Source organism: Glycine soja, chromosome 18 (genome assembly GCF_004193775.1).
Source record: "Glycine soja cultivar W05 chromosome 18, ASM419377v2, whole genome shotgun sequence".
Taxonomy (NCBI): Eukaryota; Viridiplantae; Streptophyta; class Magnoliopsida; order Fabales; family Fabaceae; genus Glycine; species Glycine soja.
The window spans coordinates 37,661,345-37,681,714 of NC_041019.1; the positions used below are offsets into that span (position 1 = coordinate 37,661,345).

Here is a 20,370-nt window from a genome sequence, read left to right on the forward strand (position 1 = left end):
AAGTGGTGTCATTTAGTCCTCCTCCATTTGGGCCATGATACAACTCACAACCTTGGACTTTTCTCCTTGAAACTTGGGCTTGTATTCAAATAGTATGGACAGCACTTGTTGAAGAGTTTCCTTGGCTTTCCTTGCTCTAGCCCTTGTCATAGGTCCTTCAAGTCCTTCAAGTGGATCCTTGCCCTTGCTCTTGGTCATGTCCTCATCAAAGGTTGGAACCTCAATCCAGATGGTCTAATCATCAAAGAGGTGTGTGAGTAAGTAGAAGTCAGAGAAGACGAGTCCCTTAGGCTATTTGTAATAGCTTCTTGGATGTCATTCATCTCATCATTAGACGAGGTCCTCTTCTTCTTCTTGGACTTCTTCCCTTTTGTCTTCTTTTTGGCTTTTTCCTTGGTTGTTGCTACTTCTTCTGCGGCAAGTTGTTAGGCCATAAGAGTGTCCATCTCCATTTGTCTATCAACCTCTTCTAGAATTAAAGATTTTTTGTGTCTAATGATTCTCGGATAAGGAGTGTATACACACTCAAGCTTGATAACAAGGCTCTTTTGTTTAGCATCATTAAGGGCATGCTCCTCTTCCATTTTGCATCCTGCTACAGGAAGGTGCCATTTGGTAGAGCTAAGAATTCTTTAGAGGGCTGATGGGGTTTATCAACAAGGTAGTCCCAACTAGGATTGGACACTTCCACCGTTGGATGATAGGCATCTTCTACAATATCCTTTATTTCCATGGGATCTTCATTCTCCTTATATTGTGCATCCTCTTTGGTGTTCTGCTTAAAGAGTCAGAAGCATTACCCATTTTCTCTTAAAATGTGTGAATCTGGGGCATTTTATTTTTCTAGAAAAGAAAATACAATTATCCCCATGAGACTCATTAGACATCCACTCCAAAAAAAAAATCGTTAGTCGTTAATGTTCACTATCTTTGTTGACAAATTCTCGAATAATTTCAACTAATTATTCACACATAAGGCTGCACCTGTTTAAAATCCTCCACCACAATTACCTATACTATCTTTACCATGAAAGCAAAGTGTTGATCCAAGAAATATCTTTAAGAAAGGGAAGAGTAAAAGATCGAAATTAAGCATTGTGCCACAATCTAGATCTAAATACTTTTTCTAGTTAAAATTGCAAATTACAATCACAAACAATTTGATGCTTTTTGTCTATAATCTTCCTAGTAATTAGTACAGTAGTATTTGAGCTGGCAAGAACGAACAAATAGGCAATTGTAAATCAGAAACCACTATGTCCAGACAAATTTGTGGATCCTCTCTGCTCACTGTTAATTGTCCACATAGACCCTTGTTTTTAAGAACAGAAGAATACACTCATGCTGGCAAATGAAGCTTTTTGTTGTTCTTCCAGCTGCACGGCACAATTTTTAAATGCTCAAAATTCAGATGAACAAGGACTGATAACAAATATAAATGGAACTGAAAAGTAGGTCAATTTACCTTTGGAAATAGTAATAGAAGAAATCAGCATAGAGTAGTGTTTGAACAAGGCCGGAAATCCATGCTGCAAAAAAAAAGCATTATAAAAGTACTCATTAAGACATTTTCAGAATACATTGTCATTTTCTAGTAACCTATTATGGTTTGTTTGTGGGGCAAGGTTGAGTGTTTGGCAGGAGGGAGAGGCTTGTTTATGGCTTTGTCTGACAAATGGTCAGGAGTTATCAGGATAATGTTTTCCTCATGTCTTGTTTTGCAACAAGTTATGCCAAGCAGTTAGACCTAGATCTATAGTGACTATCACATTAACATGTTTAACTTCAAGGGTAAAGGTACTTTGTAATGAATAATATTGAACAGTTGTGCTGTGTAAAGAGAATCACTACTATTTTTCAACAAGGTAAAGGTAAACAGAAATACCTTAAACTTTTTCATATTCTTGATTTTATTGTTGGTACAAGTAAATGACCAATAACCTAGGCTTCCAATTTCTTTTCTTTTTAAAAAAGGAAATAGTAATATCAAAACCTGTGCTGATTCATATTCTATCAGAGTATATTAGCCTACAAGTACCAGCTTGTAGCAGGTACTCCACATCAGAATCGGATGGCAAATTATTATTGATACCTATTTGATGAATCAGAAATATTAATATTTAGCATGATCTTAAACATTGATGTGAAGCAACAAAACCTGTGCTGCTGCTTGAACATCAGAAGCAATTATGGGATGGCACTAAATCGTACAATTTATGATATGATTCAAGCAGCTGGCCATACGAATCAGTGAGCGAATCATTTTTGTGCATGAATCGCACCACGAATCACATGAATCGCAAGAATCACGACTTGGAGAAGAATTGCACGATTCCTCCAAGGACCGCCGCACCTGGCAGAAGCAGCGCATTTCGCAGTCAAAATTGCAGACAACGAAGGCCGGAGCAGGCAAATAATGACGCACTGCAATTGCATCACGCCACTCATGGCTGCAGCTGAATTGAGCTGGTCAGAGAGAAGAGGTGACCTAATTCCCAATCCTAAGCTAAACAGCAGCGTATTGAATAGTTTTTTACTCTAGCAACTTCTATGCGAGATAGAATGTGTTTCAACTTTTGACCATCAGCTTCTTTTATATATATTATATATATAATTGGACCGTCAGTCAGCTTTAACTTATTGACCAGATATTTAAGTTTTGTCTAATCTCTAATGTCTAGTAAAAAATAAATAAATAATAAAAAAATATTTAATTGATGTGATAATTGTTTTTTATTTCAATTCCTATATCATAAATAAAATCTATAATAAAACATAATAAAATATGTTATAGTTTTTCAAATACAAATACTTAATTAATAGCGTAATGTTTATTACAAATTTTAATATATAACAATTAATAGCAGAAAATTTTTATTATAAGTTTTAAAATATTCTATCATAACAAATTTTAATAGAACTCATGCATCTCATGCTCCTAGAGTTATATTTTTGGATATTAATCATGAATTTGTGCTTTAATATATGCTAGTTGTATATGTTATGTCTTATTATTGATCATGAATCTTACAATTCACTGTACGATTCATGGACCTTCCGATTCACAATCTATATCCTGATTCAACTAACTTGCCACAAACACATACACATATATAAAGGAAATATTATTTTTCAATAGAAATAAACAAAGTAAAACTTCTTCAGTAATGAATTCCATGCATTAAATACTAGATAGATTCGGTGAATATTTTCACAGGCTTCCACAACTAGGCGTTGTTTTATGATTGTTTGAATGATAAAGAAAGGAACATCCGAGAACAATGCTAAAAGGCATCTCAAGGCTCAAGAATTTCAAATATTATGAAACTGAGAATATGCAATGAAAAGGTACCACAAGACATAGTTAACAATGCAGAGAGTAGTTAATAATTATTTTAAGTGTAGAAGCAAAAAAAATAGTAACCATTAAACAGAATAAGAGAAAATCATACTTATCCAATGGACAAAGTGAGGCTCGGTAAAGTAGCGGTAGATCCAGTTGAGAATGTATAGTGCTCTGTATGCACTGCATTTAGCCAGACAAAAATATTACAAACATTAATTTTATGATTCACGGACTTCAAACAAAAAGAATTGCAAATGAGTTGAGCAAGCTCATAAGAATTTATTCAAATACACATATCACATCATGAGCAAATCACAGGGAAATTATATACAACTGAAATGAACTACTATAACAGTGACATAAGATTTGTGGAACCTGATTCATCTGGCCCTCAAATAGTTGACAGTAACAAAAGCCATTTTGAATGGAGTTCTTAATTTGGTTCTTAGATAGAAATAGAATGAAGCAAAATGCAAACTACAAGCTTGTAAATATTAACAATTGAATTTAGTGTATAGACTTTATTTACTTGATGGCCCTCATGTGTCACTCTTATGCCCATCAACTGTGGAAATCTATATAAGAAAAAAGATTTAGGACCACTGTTTCATCGATTCTTGCACTGAAGTGATAAAATCCTGAAATCCAGTATCACATCACACAGTATTGAACAGTTCATGAAAAGTTCAGAAATTAAGTGTTTTGATTGAAATATATCTGATTATGATTTTGAAAAGCTAGAATGAATAAAAAAACAGGGATCTGTATCTTGAAGTCATACAAACTAAGTAAAGGTCGGAACCAGTTCAGAATAAGGAGAGGATAGAAAACTAAGAAAAGGGGTGATTTAGTTTGAGAAAATGTTTTCTGTTTTCACTGTTTCCTATATTCTTTTTTTTAAAACAAGCAAAGTGATAATAAGCTGTCATTTTTGTAATTAAAAGTGAACATTTCCTCAAACTAAACAACCCCCAAGAGTGTGTTTGGTTTGAGGAAATAATTTTTGTTTTTATTTTCAATTTTCACAAATAATTACGAAGATGTCACATTCTTTTCACTTTGTTTTCCATTTAAAAAAAATTGTTTGATTTTGCATTTATCTTTACCATTTCCTGTAACAAGAAACCCAAATGAAAACAATGTGGTATTTTTGTAATAATCAGTGAAAATAGAAAATGAAAACATAAAATATTTCCACGAACCAGACACTCTGCAGCTTTCACCGTTAGGGTTCTCAAGTATTAAAACATAAGAATTAAACATGTGCAGATGAGTTCCTTCCTCCAATATATGATTTTAGCATTTGCTTCTTTTTTATAATTGCACACATCATTTAAGCGGAGGCAGTTGCTTCACCATCATCACTCATCAGTAAGAACTTAGTTCTCCCACATATTAAAACCTTTTAACTCATGGTCATAATAGAAGGCCAAACTCATTGAGCATTTCTAATGAAGCCAATGGACGGGCTGGCCCACACACACTATTGCAAACTCATAATTTCTCTATTCATGTTGTCTGTATCATCTCCTCTACCTAGGTAAGTTAAAAGCACCATTTTGGAAACTCTAACGCAGATGAAATACTACAATTCTCTCGACATGAATCAATATTTAAAGAGTGTCACTGACTTCAATGACCAAGAACTGTATCAAAGTAGCAATCCCATCTTCATCGTGCACTAAACAACTACTAAGCTCATACCATGCAGGAATAGATATCAACAAAGATAATATCTTCCAGTTATTTGATCATTGATCAAAAGGTGAAACACCTTTATAACATAACTGCTAATTCTGTTTCCAGCACAAATGCAATAACATGAACCAGACGAATTTATAATAATGTTTAAAATTGGATAAAGGACAATATCTTACCCAAGAAGAAAGACATATTGTCCAGTCAAATTGTCAATATTTCTAGTTCTCTGTAAAAGTACTAGTTGAGGAAGTATAGCAACAGCTTCCAAATACAGGGAAAATGTCCACATCACCTAACCAATGTATAAGTGTATTTTCAGAAAGTGAGCAAAAGTTACACAATCAACTCTTGAAAATAGTCAAAGGGACATGTAAATAGTAGCACAACAGTTACTACAGTCTGGAGAAAACACATAACAGCAGATGCACACTAACCTCCTTAAATGTGAATTTCTCGTTGATTAATAGGGCCAATAGTAAGCAGGGCAATACAAGAAAGTAATGGCGAAAGGTATCTTGATCTTTGTCATATGATCTACGAACAACCTTGTGGTACCTCATGTACCACACAATAGAAAATGAGCTTCCCAAGAATATCAACTTCATAATGGTATTATAGAGAGATACGTAATAAGTAAAGATATCTAAGTAGCGACAAGCAAAAACGAGTGCATAGAGTTCTTGAGTTTTCAATGAGACACCTACACACAAATAAGATGCACCCAAAGTCAGTGTCAGAAAGATATATTAAATTTATTTTAAAAACTAAACCACAGTCAATCAATGGCCTAAATATGCAAAATGAAAAACCACAAATGAGGTCATGGATAAAATAGTTTTTGTTCTTCCCTTGCATAGAAAGAAACACAAACATAGGAGGTCAAGACACATACATATTGATGCAGCACAAAAGGAGTTGCAGGTAGCCTATTAATTGTTCTTTATCACATACACATCAGAAATAGAAACAGTACTTTGAATTACAGTAGCATGAAAAATACTCAACTGCAATAGCTTAAGCAGCAGCCAAACAAATAATTGTGATTGACCATCATTGCCTGCATCACTTGTGTATTACAGTTTCATTCATATGTCTACAGCTATAACTACGTACTTAGAGTTATGCCTATATAGTGGTCTTATTTCACAAATTTTACCAATGTAGAACTTTGGAACTTGCCATTTCTTGCTCAAAGAGAAATAGACAACACAAAAGGTTAGTCTGACTAATTATGCGTCTCCTACTTCTGTAAGAAAGACAAACTTTTAGAAACATACTTTGAGCGTGTTCACATTGTTGTCTGTTGATAAGAGACATCTGTTAGACATAAACAGCACAGTTCTTTCCTCAAAATTCAGATATGATACTTTGTATCTATTCTAGAAGCCAAGAAGCCTTGTTAACATAAATCCCCAGCATTAGTTTAACAGAAAGGTGTCAAGATGCAGGATGATTCCTTTACTTATAATAAATAGAGAGATAAGGCAGCACAAAATCATTGAATAGAAACATGCACAAACCCAGTAAAAACTGAAACCCATTGTATCAACTAGAAATGCTCCTTCTGAAAACAAAACAAAATCCTAACAGGGGACTTCGAAAGCAATGCCCAAGTCCCCATATTTCCGGTTCCCTACAGAGGCAATCCTATCCGAAAGACTGTCGGACACTAAATGTGGAAACCTCTCTACAGGGATTCGAACCTTCGTTCGCCACGTTGCTGGGACTATAAGCGCAAGTCCCCAGGTCACAATCGTTGAGCCTCTCAAACATTACAACGAGAAGGACAAGGACTAGATTATTTCACACAATATTTCTAATCCTAAATTTTTTTTTCCTCTTCAAAACCTTATCTCCACACTCCTTCCCCAAACCACAGGAATTCGGAACATTTCCATCTCGCTAAAATCGATGCAACAAACACCAAAATCACACAACTCTTGACGGACGCACGTAAGCATTATTACAATTCAAATCTACGAAATCCTCGACGGAGCAAAAAAAAAAACCACAGCGAGCGGTGAATGTTGAGATGGGAAAGGAAGGTACCGACCGGCGCAGGATTTGATGGTGTGGATCTTGAGGAGGAGGACGAGGACGCTGGCCAAATGGGTCATGTCTCCGGCTAACCTGAAAATATTCATCTTTCTTATTTGGATCGGATCTGCGACGGGTCGACCCGGATCTTTGTGTTTGCCCTGCAACAACAATCGTTTTCAGGCGACTAAGGGTGTGTGTGGCCGTTGCATACAAGCAGAGAAGCAGACTTCAGAACATGCCCCGGGTGAGAGTCACTTTTACTCTCGTTTCTTTTCTTTCCTTCGCTTGCTTTTTTTTTTTTTTTGAATAATCACTTTTGTTTATAAAAGGATAATTCGCTATCAAATATATCTTTAAAATGAAAATATAAAATTTAATTTTTAAGAGTGTAAAAAATATGACAAATATATCTTATGATTAACAACTTTTTTGTTAATAAAACAAAATAAATAGTACATGTGACACGAAGAGATTGGACAAAAATACTAATAAGTACGGGTGGAAATGAGCAAGTCAAGTTTTTATTTGCTTGAATTGAATAAGTAAGACTTGAGTTTGGCTCATTACACGTCTTTGATTAATTAATTATTTTAAAATCGAGTGAAATACTAACTAAAAAAAGAAACTTATAAAATTTCGTATAAGTAATGTACAAATCCAAAAATAATTGATAAACAAAATCATATTAAATTCAAGTCGTTAAAGCACAAAGTATATCAAAAGAAAATAAACATAGCATAATATTAAAAAATGTATGGATTAGAGATGATTTACACTAATATAGCCAAACAAAAATTATTATTAGTTAAATTAACAATTTTAAATCCAATTTTTGAATATATAAGTATATTAAATATTTTAAAAAAATATATATCTACAATAATTTCATCTTAGTCTACTCAAGCCATATCTTATATAATATTGATCAAGGTCATACCCGAATCAAATAAACATTAAAAATACAGTATCTAGGAAGTGATCCTAGGTCGTCTCCCAACGAGCAATGATCAACCAAACGTTCATAATAGATAGTAATAAAACAGTAACGAATTGGGGGTTGTTTATTTTTGTAAATTAAACAGTAAGCAAATTTGAATTAGAAAATAATAAAATTAAAACATGTTTCCCCTTAATTCACAAGCAAGTCTCTTATACTAGGTTACGAGAATTTATCCTTAATCAGTTCAACCACTTAATCCAACCCTAAATTAAATTACTAAGCGAAAATTAAGATAAGGTTGTCATTATGTGACTAAACAACACATACACCAATTAATCATGAACGAAACTGATCATTAAGCATGAACGTAAATTAAGCGCAGAGACAATTAATCAAGCACTAAGCATGCATGGATTAATAGCAACAAATACAAAGTAATTGGTGAAGAGAAAAAATTGATCAGTATTCAATAGTAATAACAAAACCTCAAAGAGAATTGTGTTTGATCCTCAAGAGAAAACAATACTGGAGACTTAGCCTTCCATTAATTAGTAAAAACGAAACTGTAGATTGAAGCCAAAACGAAATTGCAGAAAATGAATTTTATTCTATGTGAGAAGTGTGCATGAACAGTAATAAAAACTGGAATTCTAAAATCCTAGAATTATTCTCCTCTCCGAAAAAAAACTCCCTAAACTAAAACCTTGGTGCTGTTATATATAGGTCCTCAGCCCCAGAGCTCACAAATCTATTTTAAGTCCAAGACCATAATCGAAATAAAATAAAATCTGGACAAGATAAGATAAGATTGGATGAAATAAAATCTGGATGAAATAAAATCTAGATGGAATAAAATCTGGATAAAATAAAATCTAGATAAGATAAGATTTAATAAAATAAAGTTATTATTATTATTATTATTATTATTATTATTATTATTATTATTATTATTATTATTATTATTATTATTATTATTATTATTATTGTTAGTTAAACAAGCCGGCTTGTCAAGCTTAACAAACTTTTTTTATAGTTTGAGCTTGGCCTTTTTATCTAAAGAGGTTTTTTAAAAAGCTTGAGCTTGTCCTTTATGGTAAACAAGTCGAGCCGAGCCGAGCCTTACATAGGCCGAGCCAAAGGTCCTCGACAAGCTGCTCGGCTCATTTCCACCCCTACGAGTAAGATACCGTCTTTGAACGTAAATGTGAGTCATTTTTTTGTTGGACGAAAATTTAATATTTTTTTATTGAAGGAAAATGCATCTTTAAAAGATGAAAATATAAAATTTAGTATCCAAAAGTGTAAAAAGTGTGACAAATATATCTGATCATTAATTTTATTCCATTACTATTAATAAAATAGTCTATGTGATACAAAGGAACGAATTTTTCACTAAAATAATTGTCAACTTGGTTGTCATGCTGACTATAGATTGGACAAAAATGTCAGTAAGATATCATCTTTGAACGTAAATGTTACTAATTTTTTGTTGGACGAAAATGTCTATTTTTTTATTGGAGTAAAATGTGACTATTTTTTTACCTATATATCAATACGTTCCATTGGACTAAAATATTAATAAGTTACCGTTATTAGACGAAAATATCAATAATTTTATTTTGGACCCAAATATTAATATGTTTCTATTAGACTAATTTGTTAGACCCGAAATTTCATTTTATTTAAGGGTAAAATACAATTTTAGGGTAAATTTTTGCTATTTTTTTATCATTACAAGTATAACATTACAATAATCACTTAAAAATATATTGGCAAACATAATTTAAAGCAAATATAATAATAACGATCATATTGATTATCAGCCATAATTTGTCTGTCAAAATAGAAATTATTCAAATAAACATTGTATCAGTTTACCAAAATAAATATTGTAACAATGTATCAATCATTTTGCATTTTTCCAAATTATTATAATTAGTCATAATCTACTATAAATAAAAGATAAATATATCTCATATTTCACTTTTTCAAATCTTGACGGTTGGACAGTTCTGGTGTGGGCATGAAGCTCATGTAAATTATTGTTGTGAGATACTGAGAATATAATTCAAATTGATGTTAGAGACCCAACTAGAGGTGGTCTAAACGCAGTTGAAATTGGTGGAGGTATGAAGATTATTTCCTACAACAATAATAAATAGTGATTAGTTATACATAACATAATTTAACATTAACTCATCAATTATATGTAAAATTCATTGACAGTCATTTTAGTGACAAATTCATCTTTATGCGTCAGGTAAGCTATTTTAGTAATGATGACTGACAAGTTAACGACAAGATATATTTATCATATCTTTACAATTTCAGAGACTAAATTTAATATTTTCATCTTTCAAGGACAAAAGTAACTATTTAACCATTTTCTTCTTAATTTTCTTTCCCTTTCTCTTCCTTTTATGTTCCTAAATGATTATTTTTATATAACTAAATTTTATAACAAGCAAATATTTTAAAAAATAAATAATTAGATTATATTTTGGATTTATAATAAAAATATAAATTATCCTATAAGGTTATTTTTAATTACTGATAATTTTTAAAAATTTATTAAAATTAAATTTAGAGACAGAAATAAATGATACATTAAATATAATAGTCTTTTTTTTTTTCTAATGTGAGATATAGAAATTATATTCTTCGGCATCATTATTTTAGCCTTGCAATTATAAATGGACTTTCATTTTTAATAAAATAAAATAAAATAAAATTATAAAGAATAATTTATTTAGGGTATAACTGATTTCGACTTGAATAAACCAAATTTGAATTTAGCTTTTCTCTTAAGCATATAATTATGAGTTCAATCATTTATTCATGGATATGGAAAAATATTTGTTGGGAGAGACTAACTCTTAAATGGATCTCAATATTTCGGTTAACTAGTCATTAGCTTTCAACTCATGGATACCCTACTTGACACAAAAAAAAAAAAAAACTAATATATGTAATATACATTCAAATTTACACTATATTCAAATTAAAAAATGTTGCAAGATTTATTTAAATTTCATATTGATGATTTTAAAATTATATATATAATAAATAGTTAAAAAAATATTAGAAACAAACAATTAATATTCACTGCAAAAATTCAATTTAATTAATTATTATTCCTGGAATATTTATTTTAATATATATCAAGATTCATAATTATTTTCACATATATATATATTAAATATTAATATACATATATTCTAAAATATTTTTGTACTACTAAAAATATATTAATATAAAAAGTTATATATTATAAATTAACATGCATGCGTAGCATAAGTTATTGTGCTAGTATTAATAAGAATAAAACGTATTGGATGATTGAAAATAAGTGATTACTATTGTGGAGCCCGTGCCGATCTACGGGCTAGAACTTTATTGTAAGTGGTATAAATATTATGTGAACAAAAGACTCAGTTGCTTATTAAGAACAAATTTTAAATCACGAAACTGATAGATTTAAAATCAAATGTATCTGAATATATAAGGATGTAGTTAATGTTGCTTCAATCCAAGTTTAATTTCACTAAACAATACCACCAAAAAAGTATTTGCTATCACAATTCCATGCAGATGAAAAGAAGTCAATCTTCAAGGTGGATGTCCTCCTCCTCCCATTCAATTTCTTTTCTGATCAAAAACTCTGTAATGTCGGTGTTGACATACAATCTGGACCCATACTTTATGTTTTGGACACTGAAAGGATACTTGTCTGAAAAAACATCCGTCAACATGATCAAGAGCATACATATTTATTAACCAAAAGGAATAAAATCTGTAAAATAGAGACCAATTTACACTACACTGACCTGTAGCATCTTTGATTTTACTGAGGCTTAGCATAACAATCAGTGGTTCCTTAAACATATGGTTTTTGTTGATAGCATCATGAAGCTGAATAGCATAGTCCTCCCAAACAGTCATTATGATGTCCGAGTTACTATCGCCAGACAATGACAATTACTATATTAGTTGTTGCCAACCTATTGATCATGTTAATATTGAGGCCTAAACTATATGTCAAATAAGGAGAAGCTGAAATGGTTTTTTTTTTGTTCCTTTGGGAGGATACATCTCTAATTAGGACATTTGTATACCTATTATCTCTGAGTCTGACTATCATCCTGTGAGGGGGATTAACTATTTTAACATCAATGACATCAGCGACCACCTCAACAATGTCTTGTCGAAAATGGCCACCCAACAGAAATGTTAGTCCCGCAAAAAAATATATACCACATTGTTTATACAAAAAACTCAATAAACTGACCGACTAAAGTATGACATGGTGCCACCCCAGAAATTATATCAGCAAATGGAGTAATCATGTAGACATTAGGAGGGATTTCTGGACGGTCAATCTCCTTCATGGACGTAGTTTTGACGAAATAAACCAAAAGTGCAATTGGGCTCACTCTGTATTCAGACTGGTTATCAACAATCTTCAGATTTTGAACGGGCCTAATACTCCAATTTGAGTATTGAAAAGTTGGAATAATTAATATTGAGTTACATGTAAGTAATAAAGCATGATTTTAAGGTAATGTGTTAATATTATATATTGTTTGATATTGGTTGGAATAAAAGAAAGGATGTACAATAAAAATATGTGAATCAAACGATTATATGATTGGATAATATGTAACTCATTAAGTTATGAAACATCAAGAACACTAAGTTATGAAACATCAAGAGACAGAAAAAAGATATGAGAAAAATATAAGTCAACGAAATAAATTCATAATTAATCAAAGCAAACCATAAACTGTTCAGTCAAAATTAAAAAGAGATTGAAAAATTGTTTGATACCCAAAGGTATTGAACTTACAACATTAATAAAAATATGAGAAGAAGGCACATGAAAGAACCTTTGGGATGCACATAACTAAAATCAAATATTAGTAGTGTTAGTCCGTGCCTTCAAATTGTTGGTTGTATTTATTTATCTTTTTTTTTATTGAAGAACCTTTGGAATGCACATGACTAAAATCAGATATTAGTAGTGTTTGCCCGTGCCTTCAAATTGTTGATTGTATTTTTTCTTTTTTTTTAATTGAAAAACCTTTGGGATGCAAATGACTAAAATTAGATATTAGTAGTGTTAGCCCGCGTCTTCAAATTGTTGACTGCTTATTTTTTTTCCTCTTTTTGATTGAAGGACCTTTGTGATGCACATGACTAAAATCATATATTAGTAGTGTTAGCCCGTGCCTTTAAATTGTTGACTGGATTTTTTCTTCTTCTTTTTGATTGAATCCCTCCACCATAAATTAAAGAAAGCAATACACACACAAAAATTACAGAGCATAAATCTTTCGTCCACGTTTAATCAACAATTAAAATTCATAGAACATAACAGATGGTAACCGAAATAAGGCCACACAAAGAAAAGAATGAAGATCTCACCAGGAAATACGTTTGGTTGAACAGTATGGGTTATTATTAATCGTCTTATATTGTTTTTAATTACTAAAGATAAAACAAAATAAAAAAGTAATAAGTCAACGTGCAAATTATGTTTATTTTGATATCCTAATAAAATATGTTAAGTAATTCAGAAATTATGATTATTTTCACACCTTAACAGAATATTTAAAATTTATGGTTAATTATCTGTTAATTTGAAATGAAAAAAAAAACAAAAATATAAATAAAATATGTTTATTAATTAAACGTCAATAAATTGACAATGATTACGGTAAAAACAAATACAAAATTGAAGCTGATTTGAATAATATGTTAAAATTGATAGTGTAATATTTAAAATTGATTGTTAAGTATATACTAATTAGGAATAAGTCAATGTCTAAATTATCATTATTTCGATATCTTAACAGAATAAGCCTATTAATTTAAAAATTATGATTATTTCCATATCCAAACAGAATATTTAAAATTAATTGTTAAGAACCTATTGATGGAAAGACCTATTTTGTATTTCTAACGTTTTGTTTCATTGATAGTTTTATAAAATATACTTTTAAACTTTCAAAACTCAACGTGCTAATTACTTCAGCAAAAGGTTTCCTCAAATTACTAATCCAAATCGTGTTTCATAACTAATATTAAAAATGTGTATATTTTGAGAGTACAAAGTGTTAATAACTCAATATAATGGAATATTATTTTATTATGTATTAAAATTGAATCATTGGGGTCAATGTGTATATTTGAAAAAAAAAATAACAGCGATGCAATATAATTTTATTATGTATTAAAATTGAATCATTGTGGTCAGCATGTATACATGTAAGGAAAAAAAAAATAACAGCCTCCAATGACTTTCCAAATAGCAATTCAATTAATTTAGCATATATAAAATTAATTCAAATGGGAAGATGACATGTGGTAACCTCATGTTAATCATGTAATTAATTCAATTGTAATTAGTTAATTCAAAGAATATGATTAATTCAAAATATACAGCGATTCAATTTTGATTGGTTTCAAATAATTTTAATTTTGTAATGTTTAAATTGATAGTATAACATTTAAAATTGATTGTTCAGCACCCACTAATCAGGAATAATTCAACGTCTAGATTATGAGTATTTCCCTATACTAACAGAATATGTTCATTAATTTGAAAATTATGATTGTTCCCACATATCTTAACAGGATATTTAAACTTGACTGTTAAGTATCTGTTAATGTTTTTAAAAAATATTTCTAACTTTTTGTTTGATTTCTAGTTGTGTAAAATATACTTTAAAATATGAATTTGATTGATTTGAAATATATAGTGATTCAATTTTGATTGTTTCAAAGAATTTGATTGACTCTAGATAATTTCATAATTAATCAAAATAATTTTTAAATGGGAAGATGACATGTGGTAACCTCATGTTTTAATTTTGATGATTCCAAATAATAAATATAATTAATTTTTTTGTATTCATAGTAACATATTATTATATTGAATTTAATTATATAATAAATCAAATGTAATGATGACAAAAATATGATACGATGATTCAGCAATGCTGTGCAAAAAAAAAACGATGATTCAGCAATTAATTACGTGTATATTAATATTTAATGAATTGTCATATATGGTAATCAATCATTATATACTAATCAATGAAATGAAACTCATTATTTTTAAGATGCTAAATAGTTGTATGTTACGATGATTTGATTCAATAACAATTAAAATAATTTAAAAAAAATCAATCAAAATAATATATTTACTATTACTATTAGCACCAACATTCAATAAATTAAGTAAATACTAATTGATTACATGTTAATAATTGAATAAATAAATTAATAATAACAGATAAAGTATTATATATTAACCTTAATGACACCATAATTCAAATTCAAATTAGAAATTTTAAAATCTTGTATGATCTGAGTTTCAATTTTATAGACACAATAAACATAAAATGTGGAGAAAAAATCTTTAAAATTGCAACCAATGTATTCAAATAAAACCATAATAAGGGAAATTATAAATTATACTTTTTTTATGTTTTATGGGTAATATTATTTATTCAATAAATTTGATTACTTCTCCCGGGGAAAAAAGTAGGTAAAAAAATATGTATATAGTATGAAGTAATTGTTTATATAATAACAATGTATCATTTTCGTCAAATGATTAATGGGCTTTCGCCTCCTTTTTTCTACCTGTTTGAAGTTTACTTTGATATTCTAACTGTAATACACTATTACGTTAATCTTACTCTCTCCATTGAGCTTCTGGCATCCACGGGTAAAATACCCTCAAGTGTTTTTTTTTTCATTATTATTGTCCTCATTGGTAATAACTTAATCTGAGAACTGTTCATGATCTTTTAAACTATTAAGTTCAAAATCAAGGATGTGGGTTCACATAACTTTCTAATGCGTCTCAAAACTAAACAGAATCATTTCAAGTTTTGAGCTTAAAAGTGAATGCAACACACTGAAACCTTAACTAATTCTAAGCTTTAATTTACAATTATTTTTTTTCAATATCATCGGCTTTCGTATTTAATCAGTAGACAATTCATACTTAGCATTTTTTTTACCCACTTTTTTTCCTGGGAGAAGTAATCAAATTTATTGAATAAATAATATTACCCATAAAAAATAAAAAAAGTATAATATATATTTAGTTAAAACGTAAATGTTTTGTAAAACTTAAAATTATTCCTCAAAATCCGAAATATTATGTGAGAATATGTAACATTATCTTGTCAATATTATAATAACTATAACTATAAATTAAAATAGAAAAAGAAAAAAATGTGATAAACAAAATACTCTTCAGCATATGTGTCTCTCATTCATAAATCGGGTTGAGAAACCAAGCTATACAACACATAAATAAAAATATTCAGTTGTGCATAACATATTGCATATATCATAATGGTGTAGCAGGTGAACACATAAAATGAGCTTCATGTAAGCATGTCTGGCCATTAGTCATCCCCTGCTTTCTGATCCATAAGCTCCCATTGAAAATACAGTGGCCGTGTATTTTATATCAAATAGCAATTGGTCCAATCAAAATAATATATTTGTCCTTTACATAATAAAAATAACATAGAACACCTTCTGTTGCAATTATGGGAGTGTAAAATGACGCCTAACTCATCATATTTCGAATCAAACTTTTCCCTATTACAAAGTCTAGGATCTCAGCCAAGATACCCTGCACATAAAGAAGTTCTTAGAATAACATGTAGCTAAAATGTATGAAATTAGGGTGAGAATAGAAAGCAATGGATGATACTTAGCAGAGGCTTTGAATTGTCTATCAAAATGTGTTTTGCAATAAACGGATCGAATACTATTAGAAAGGACTATAGGATAACCAAGAACAAAACTCAACAAGAAACACAGTGAACTCAATTTTGTTTATGAATTGATAACAAAAAAAAAGCACTGGGTACCATAAAAATATATCAACTTCGTGCAAATGACTTTGATCACATGGGTACAATAAAAATGACTTCAAGAAGAATTTTTATGGTATCTACTTCCAGGTCCATATATTTTATTTATGGCATTCAAATGCCTTTTGCTGAAAAGTATCAAATCAAAATACCAATTTAGATAATAATTAAACAAAAAAAAGTACTGGGTAGCGTTACCCACACATCCTTACCCCATACCTGTAGTTCTGCAAATTGCTCACAACATATAGACAAAACAAAGGAAATATATAATAGATATTAGCATTCAGAAGGGAAAGTATCAACTTTGATGACAATGATTTAACAAAATACAACAAAAATCAGATACCATAAAAATGGAAATACCATAAAAATATATCAACTCTGCCTTGAAAATGTCTTCAGCACCGCCGTTGTCACTTTAGTAGCAAAAAGAAATCATCAACAACTCTTGCAACAAAAATGACAGAAGATAACTTTATAAAAAAAGGGGGAAAAAATATAAAAATGACACTTTTATTCTTCAACGCATTCAGCACCGTCGTTAGCTTGTCCCAAAAATCAAACAACACAAAATCATACCACAAAAAATTAGACAAAAAAAAACGGGAAAAAATAGATAAAAATGGAACCTTTATTCATCAACACCGCCCTACGTATCATATTGTTGCAAAAAATCAGCAACAACCCTTGTAGCAAAAATGGCAAAATATCATTTCTTTTAAAAAAAAAACAAAAAGAATAGAAGAGAAACAAAAAGAAATCAGCAACAACTTTTGTAGCAAAAATGACAGAAGATAATTTTTTTAAAAAAGGGAAAAAATGACACCTTTATTCTTCAACACCTTCAGCACTATCGTTAGCTTGTCCCAAAAATCAAACCACACAAAATTATACCACAAAAAAATGGAAAAAATAGATAAAAATGAAACTTTTATTCTTCAACACCGCCCTATGAATCATATTGTTGCAAAAAATCAGCAACAACTCTTATAGCAAAAATGATAGAAGATCATTTAAAAAAAACAAAAAAGAACAGAATAGAAACAAAAAAAAATCAGCAACAACTCTTGTAGCAAAAATGACAGAAGATAATTTTCTTAAAAAAATGAAAAAGAACAGAGCAGTAATCTCGAGTCCTATTGTTGCAACCCTTGCATGGACAAAGTGGTGTAACCTTCAGCACCGTCGTTAACCTGTCCCAAAAATCAGACCACAAAAAATTAGACAAAAAAAGAGAAAAATAGATAAAAATGGAACCTTTATTCTTCAATAGTCTGCCCCAACCCTTGCATGGACAAAGCGCCGTAACCTTTAGCACCATCGTTAGACTGTCCCAAAAATCAAACCACCAAAAATTAGACAAAAAAAAGGGAAAAAATAGAATATTGACGGGAAACAGAATATGGACGAACGCAAAAGAATAAAGGAGGAGAAACAATAAGCGAAGAAGAAAAGAGGAAAAGTTGAGGAAGGGAAAGAAGGGGGAACTGAATATTGACAAGAAGAAAAGATAGGAGAAGTTGAGGAAGAGAAAGAGGGGGAAAGAGAACCTCGACGGACACAAAAGAAATGGAGGAGAGAGAAGAAAGTTCTAGAATTAAGGGGAATTAAATGGTGCGGTGAAATCCGGCAATTAGAAAGCGACACGTGTGGCTTAGTGGTAGTGGAAAAAAAATTTCTACATGTGAGGAGGCGTGCGGCACTGAACAAAATAAAAAATTAATTAATAAAATAAAAAATGGCATTGCGACAACTAGCACAGAGGGGCCTTCTTTGTATAAAGAGAGGAGGGAAGAAAGAAGGAAGCCTTGGAAGACGACACGTGGACAAACCGGGAAAAGCAGGCATGCAAAAGGGGCCTTATAAAAGATAGAGAATAGAGAAATTTAAAAATATATATATAAAACAAAAAAAAAATTGGGCAGGATGACACATGGCACTATGTGGTGGCAGAGGCCTTGTTTGTATAAAAGATAGATAGATAGATAGATAGAGATAAGGTAACTGAAATCACTAGGAAAAAGTTAGAGTAATTACACAATTGTCTTGTTTAAGAAAATTACATACACTTATTTTTTTAAAAAAACTTATACAAATCTTTTCTGAAATTTAAGAAAATTACACTTTTCATCCCTCAATTTTTAAAACTTATACATATTTATCTTAAATGTCTTTTAAACATTTGAGAGTAATAAGTCATATGTGTTACTCATGACATTTAATGAGTATTTTTAAAAAAAAAAATATCTTTGTCTTTCTCATTCAAGTATGAGACAATTTGATGGAAAAATAAACTAGGCTGGAGAAAAATTGACTAAGTTGTCATGTCACTAAACCAATAAGCCAAATGAACATGATCGTGAGCAACAAAAACATTGAACCAATCTCATTCGAGCAAACCTACAAGTCAAATGAATAGATATAAACTTTAAAACCCAAATGAAATTACTCCATTCAAGTTATTAATGATCCAACACACAAATTCACCTTAACCAATTCCATACTAGCAATAATTACATTAAATCTTGATATGTTTTAAAAACAAAAAGGATGTGTGTATAATTTTCTTAAATCTCATTGAAGATTTGTATAGATTTAAAAAAAAGGGAGAAAGATGTATGTAATTTTTAAAAATCTTAGAAAAAATTTGTGTAATTTAATATAATATAAAATTAGATTTGGATTAGAAAGAAAGTATTTGGATTAGAAGTTAAATGTTTTTCACTTTTCCTTGCCCAAAAAAACTCACAGCCCAGTTCATGCAGTGATACATCAGGTTTTGTTTTCCTTTCCTCTTTTTCCTTGGGTCTTTGTTAATTGCAACTCCTGTATTGATAAATGTACACGTGCTTCTTCTTTTTTTATAACAAAAATATCCTACAAAAATGTGTTCCCGTTTATCACCAATATCAAACTAAAACGTATTTTTATTTTGAATAGGGTGTGACTTTTCAATACAAAACAAAAACGCATTTGTGTTTATTTAATTTTAAAAAAATACAAAAAATGTAGGTCCATTATGTCAAGTTTTTAAGAAAAAAAAATAACAAAATGAAATGTGTTTTGTTTTGTGTAATTAATTCTATATATGTTACCTTTTTTAAGCTAATCAATTATGATTACCTAAATTATTTTTAATTAAAATTAAATTAAGGTTTAATCATCCATTTAGTTCCTATAATTTTCAAACTTATTTCTTTTAGTCCCTATAGTTAAAAAAATTTATATTTTTTAGTCAAAAGGTCTTTACCGTTAAAATTCCCAAAAGGTCCTACCATTAAAATTCTTTAACTAACAGAGTTAAAAAAAATTTAACAGCAAAGACATCTTGGAAATTAAAATGTAAACGACATGAACTAAAAAATCTACTTATTAAACTTCATGACTAAAAACTTTACTTATTAACTATTGGGACTAAACGTAATAAGTTTGAAAAC

At 30.1% G+C, this 20,370-nt stretch overlaps 1 protein-coding gene and 1 long non-coding RNA gene across 2 annotated transcripts; both read right to left on the bottom strand.

Annotated features, from left to right (window-relative positions):
• Nucleotides 1-985: 985 nt before the first annotated feature.
• LOC114397639 (ER lumen protein-retaining receptor-like) lies at nucleotides 986-7,378 on the bottom strand. Its single transcript, XM_028359780.1, has 6 exons — nucleotides 7,101-7,378; nucleotides 5,482-5,747; nucleotides 5,224-5,339; nucleotides 3,453-3,526; nucleotides 1,466-1,529; nucleotides 986-1,376 (listed from the first exon to the last, which is right to left on the bottom strand). Exons 1-6 carry the CDS (start codon nucleotides 7,189-7,191, stop codon nucleotides 1,340-1,342), a joined length of 648 nt encoding a protein of 215 aa, XP_028215581.1. The 5' UTR covers nucleotides 7,192-7,378; the 3' UTR covers nucleotides 986-1,339.
• An 8,938-nt stretch (nucleotides 7,379-16,316) lies between these two features.
• LOC114394726 lies at nucleotides 16,317-18,418 on the bottom strand. Its single transcript, XR_003662824.1, has 2 exons — nucleotides 17,297-18,418; nucleotides 16,317-16,686 (listed from the first exon to the last, which is right to left on the bottom strand). It is a non-coding gene; the product is annotated as an uncharacterized LOC114394726 (long non-coding RNA).
• Nucleotides 18,419-20,370: the final 1,952 nt, after the last annotated feature.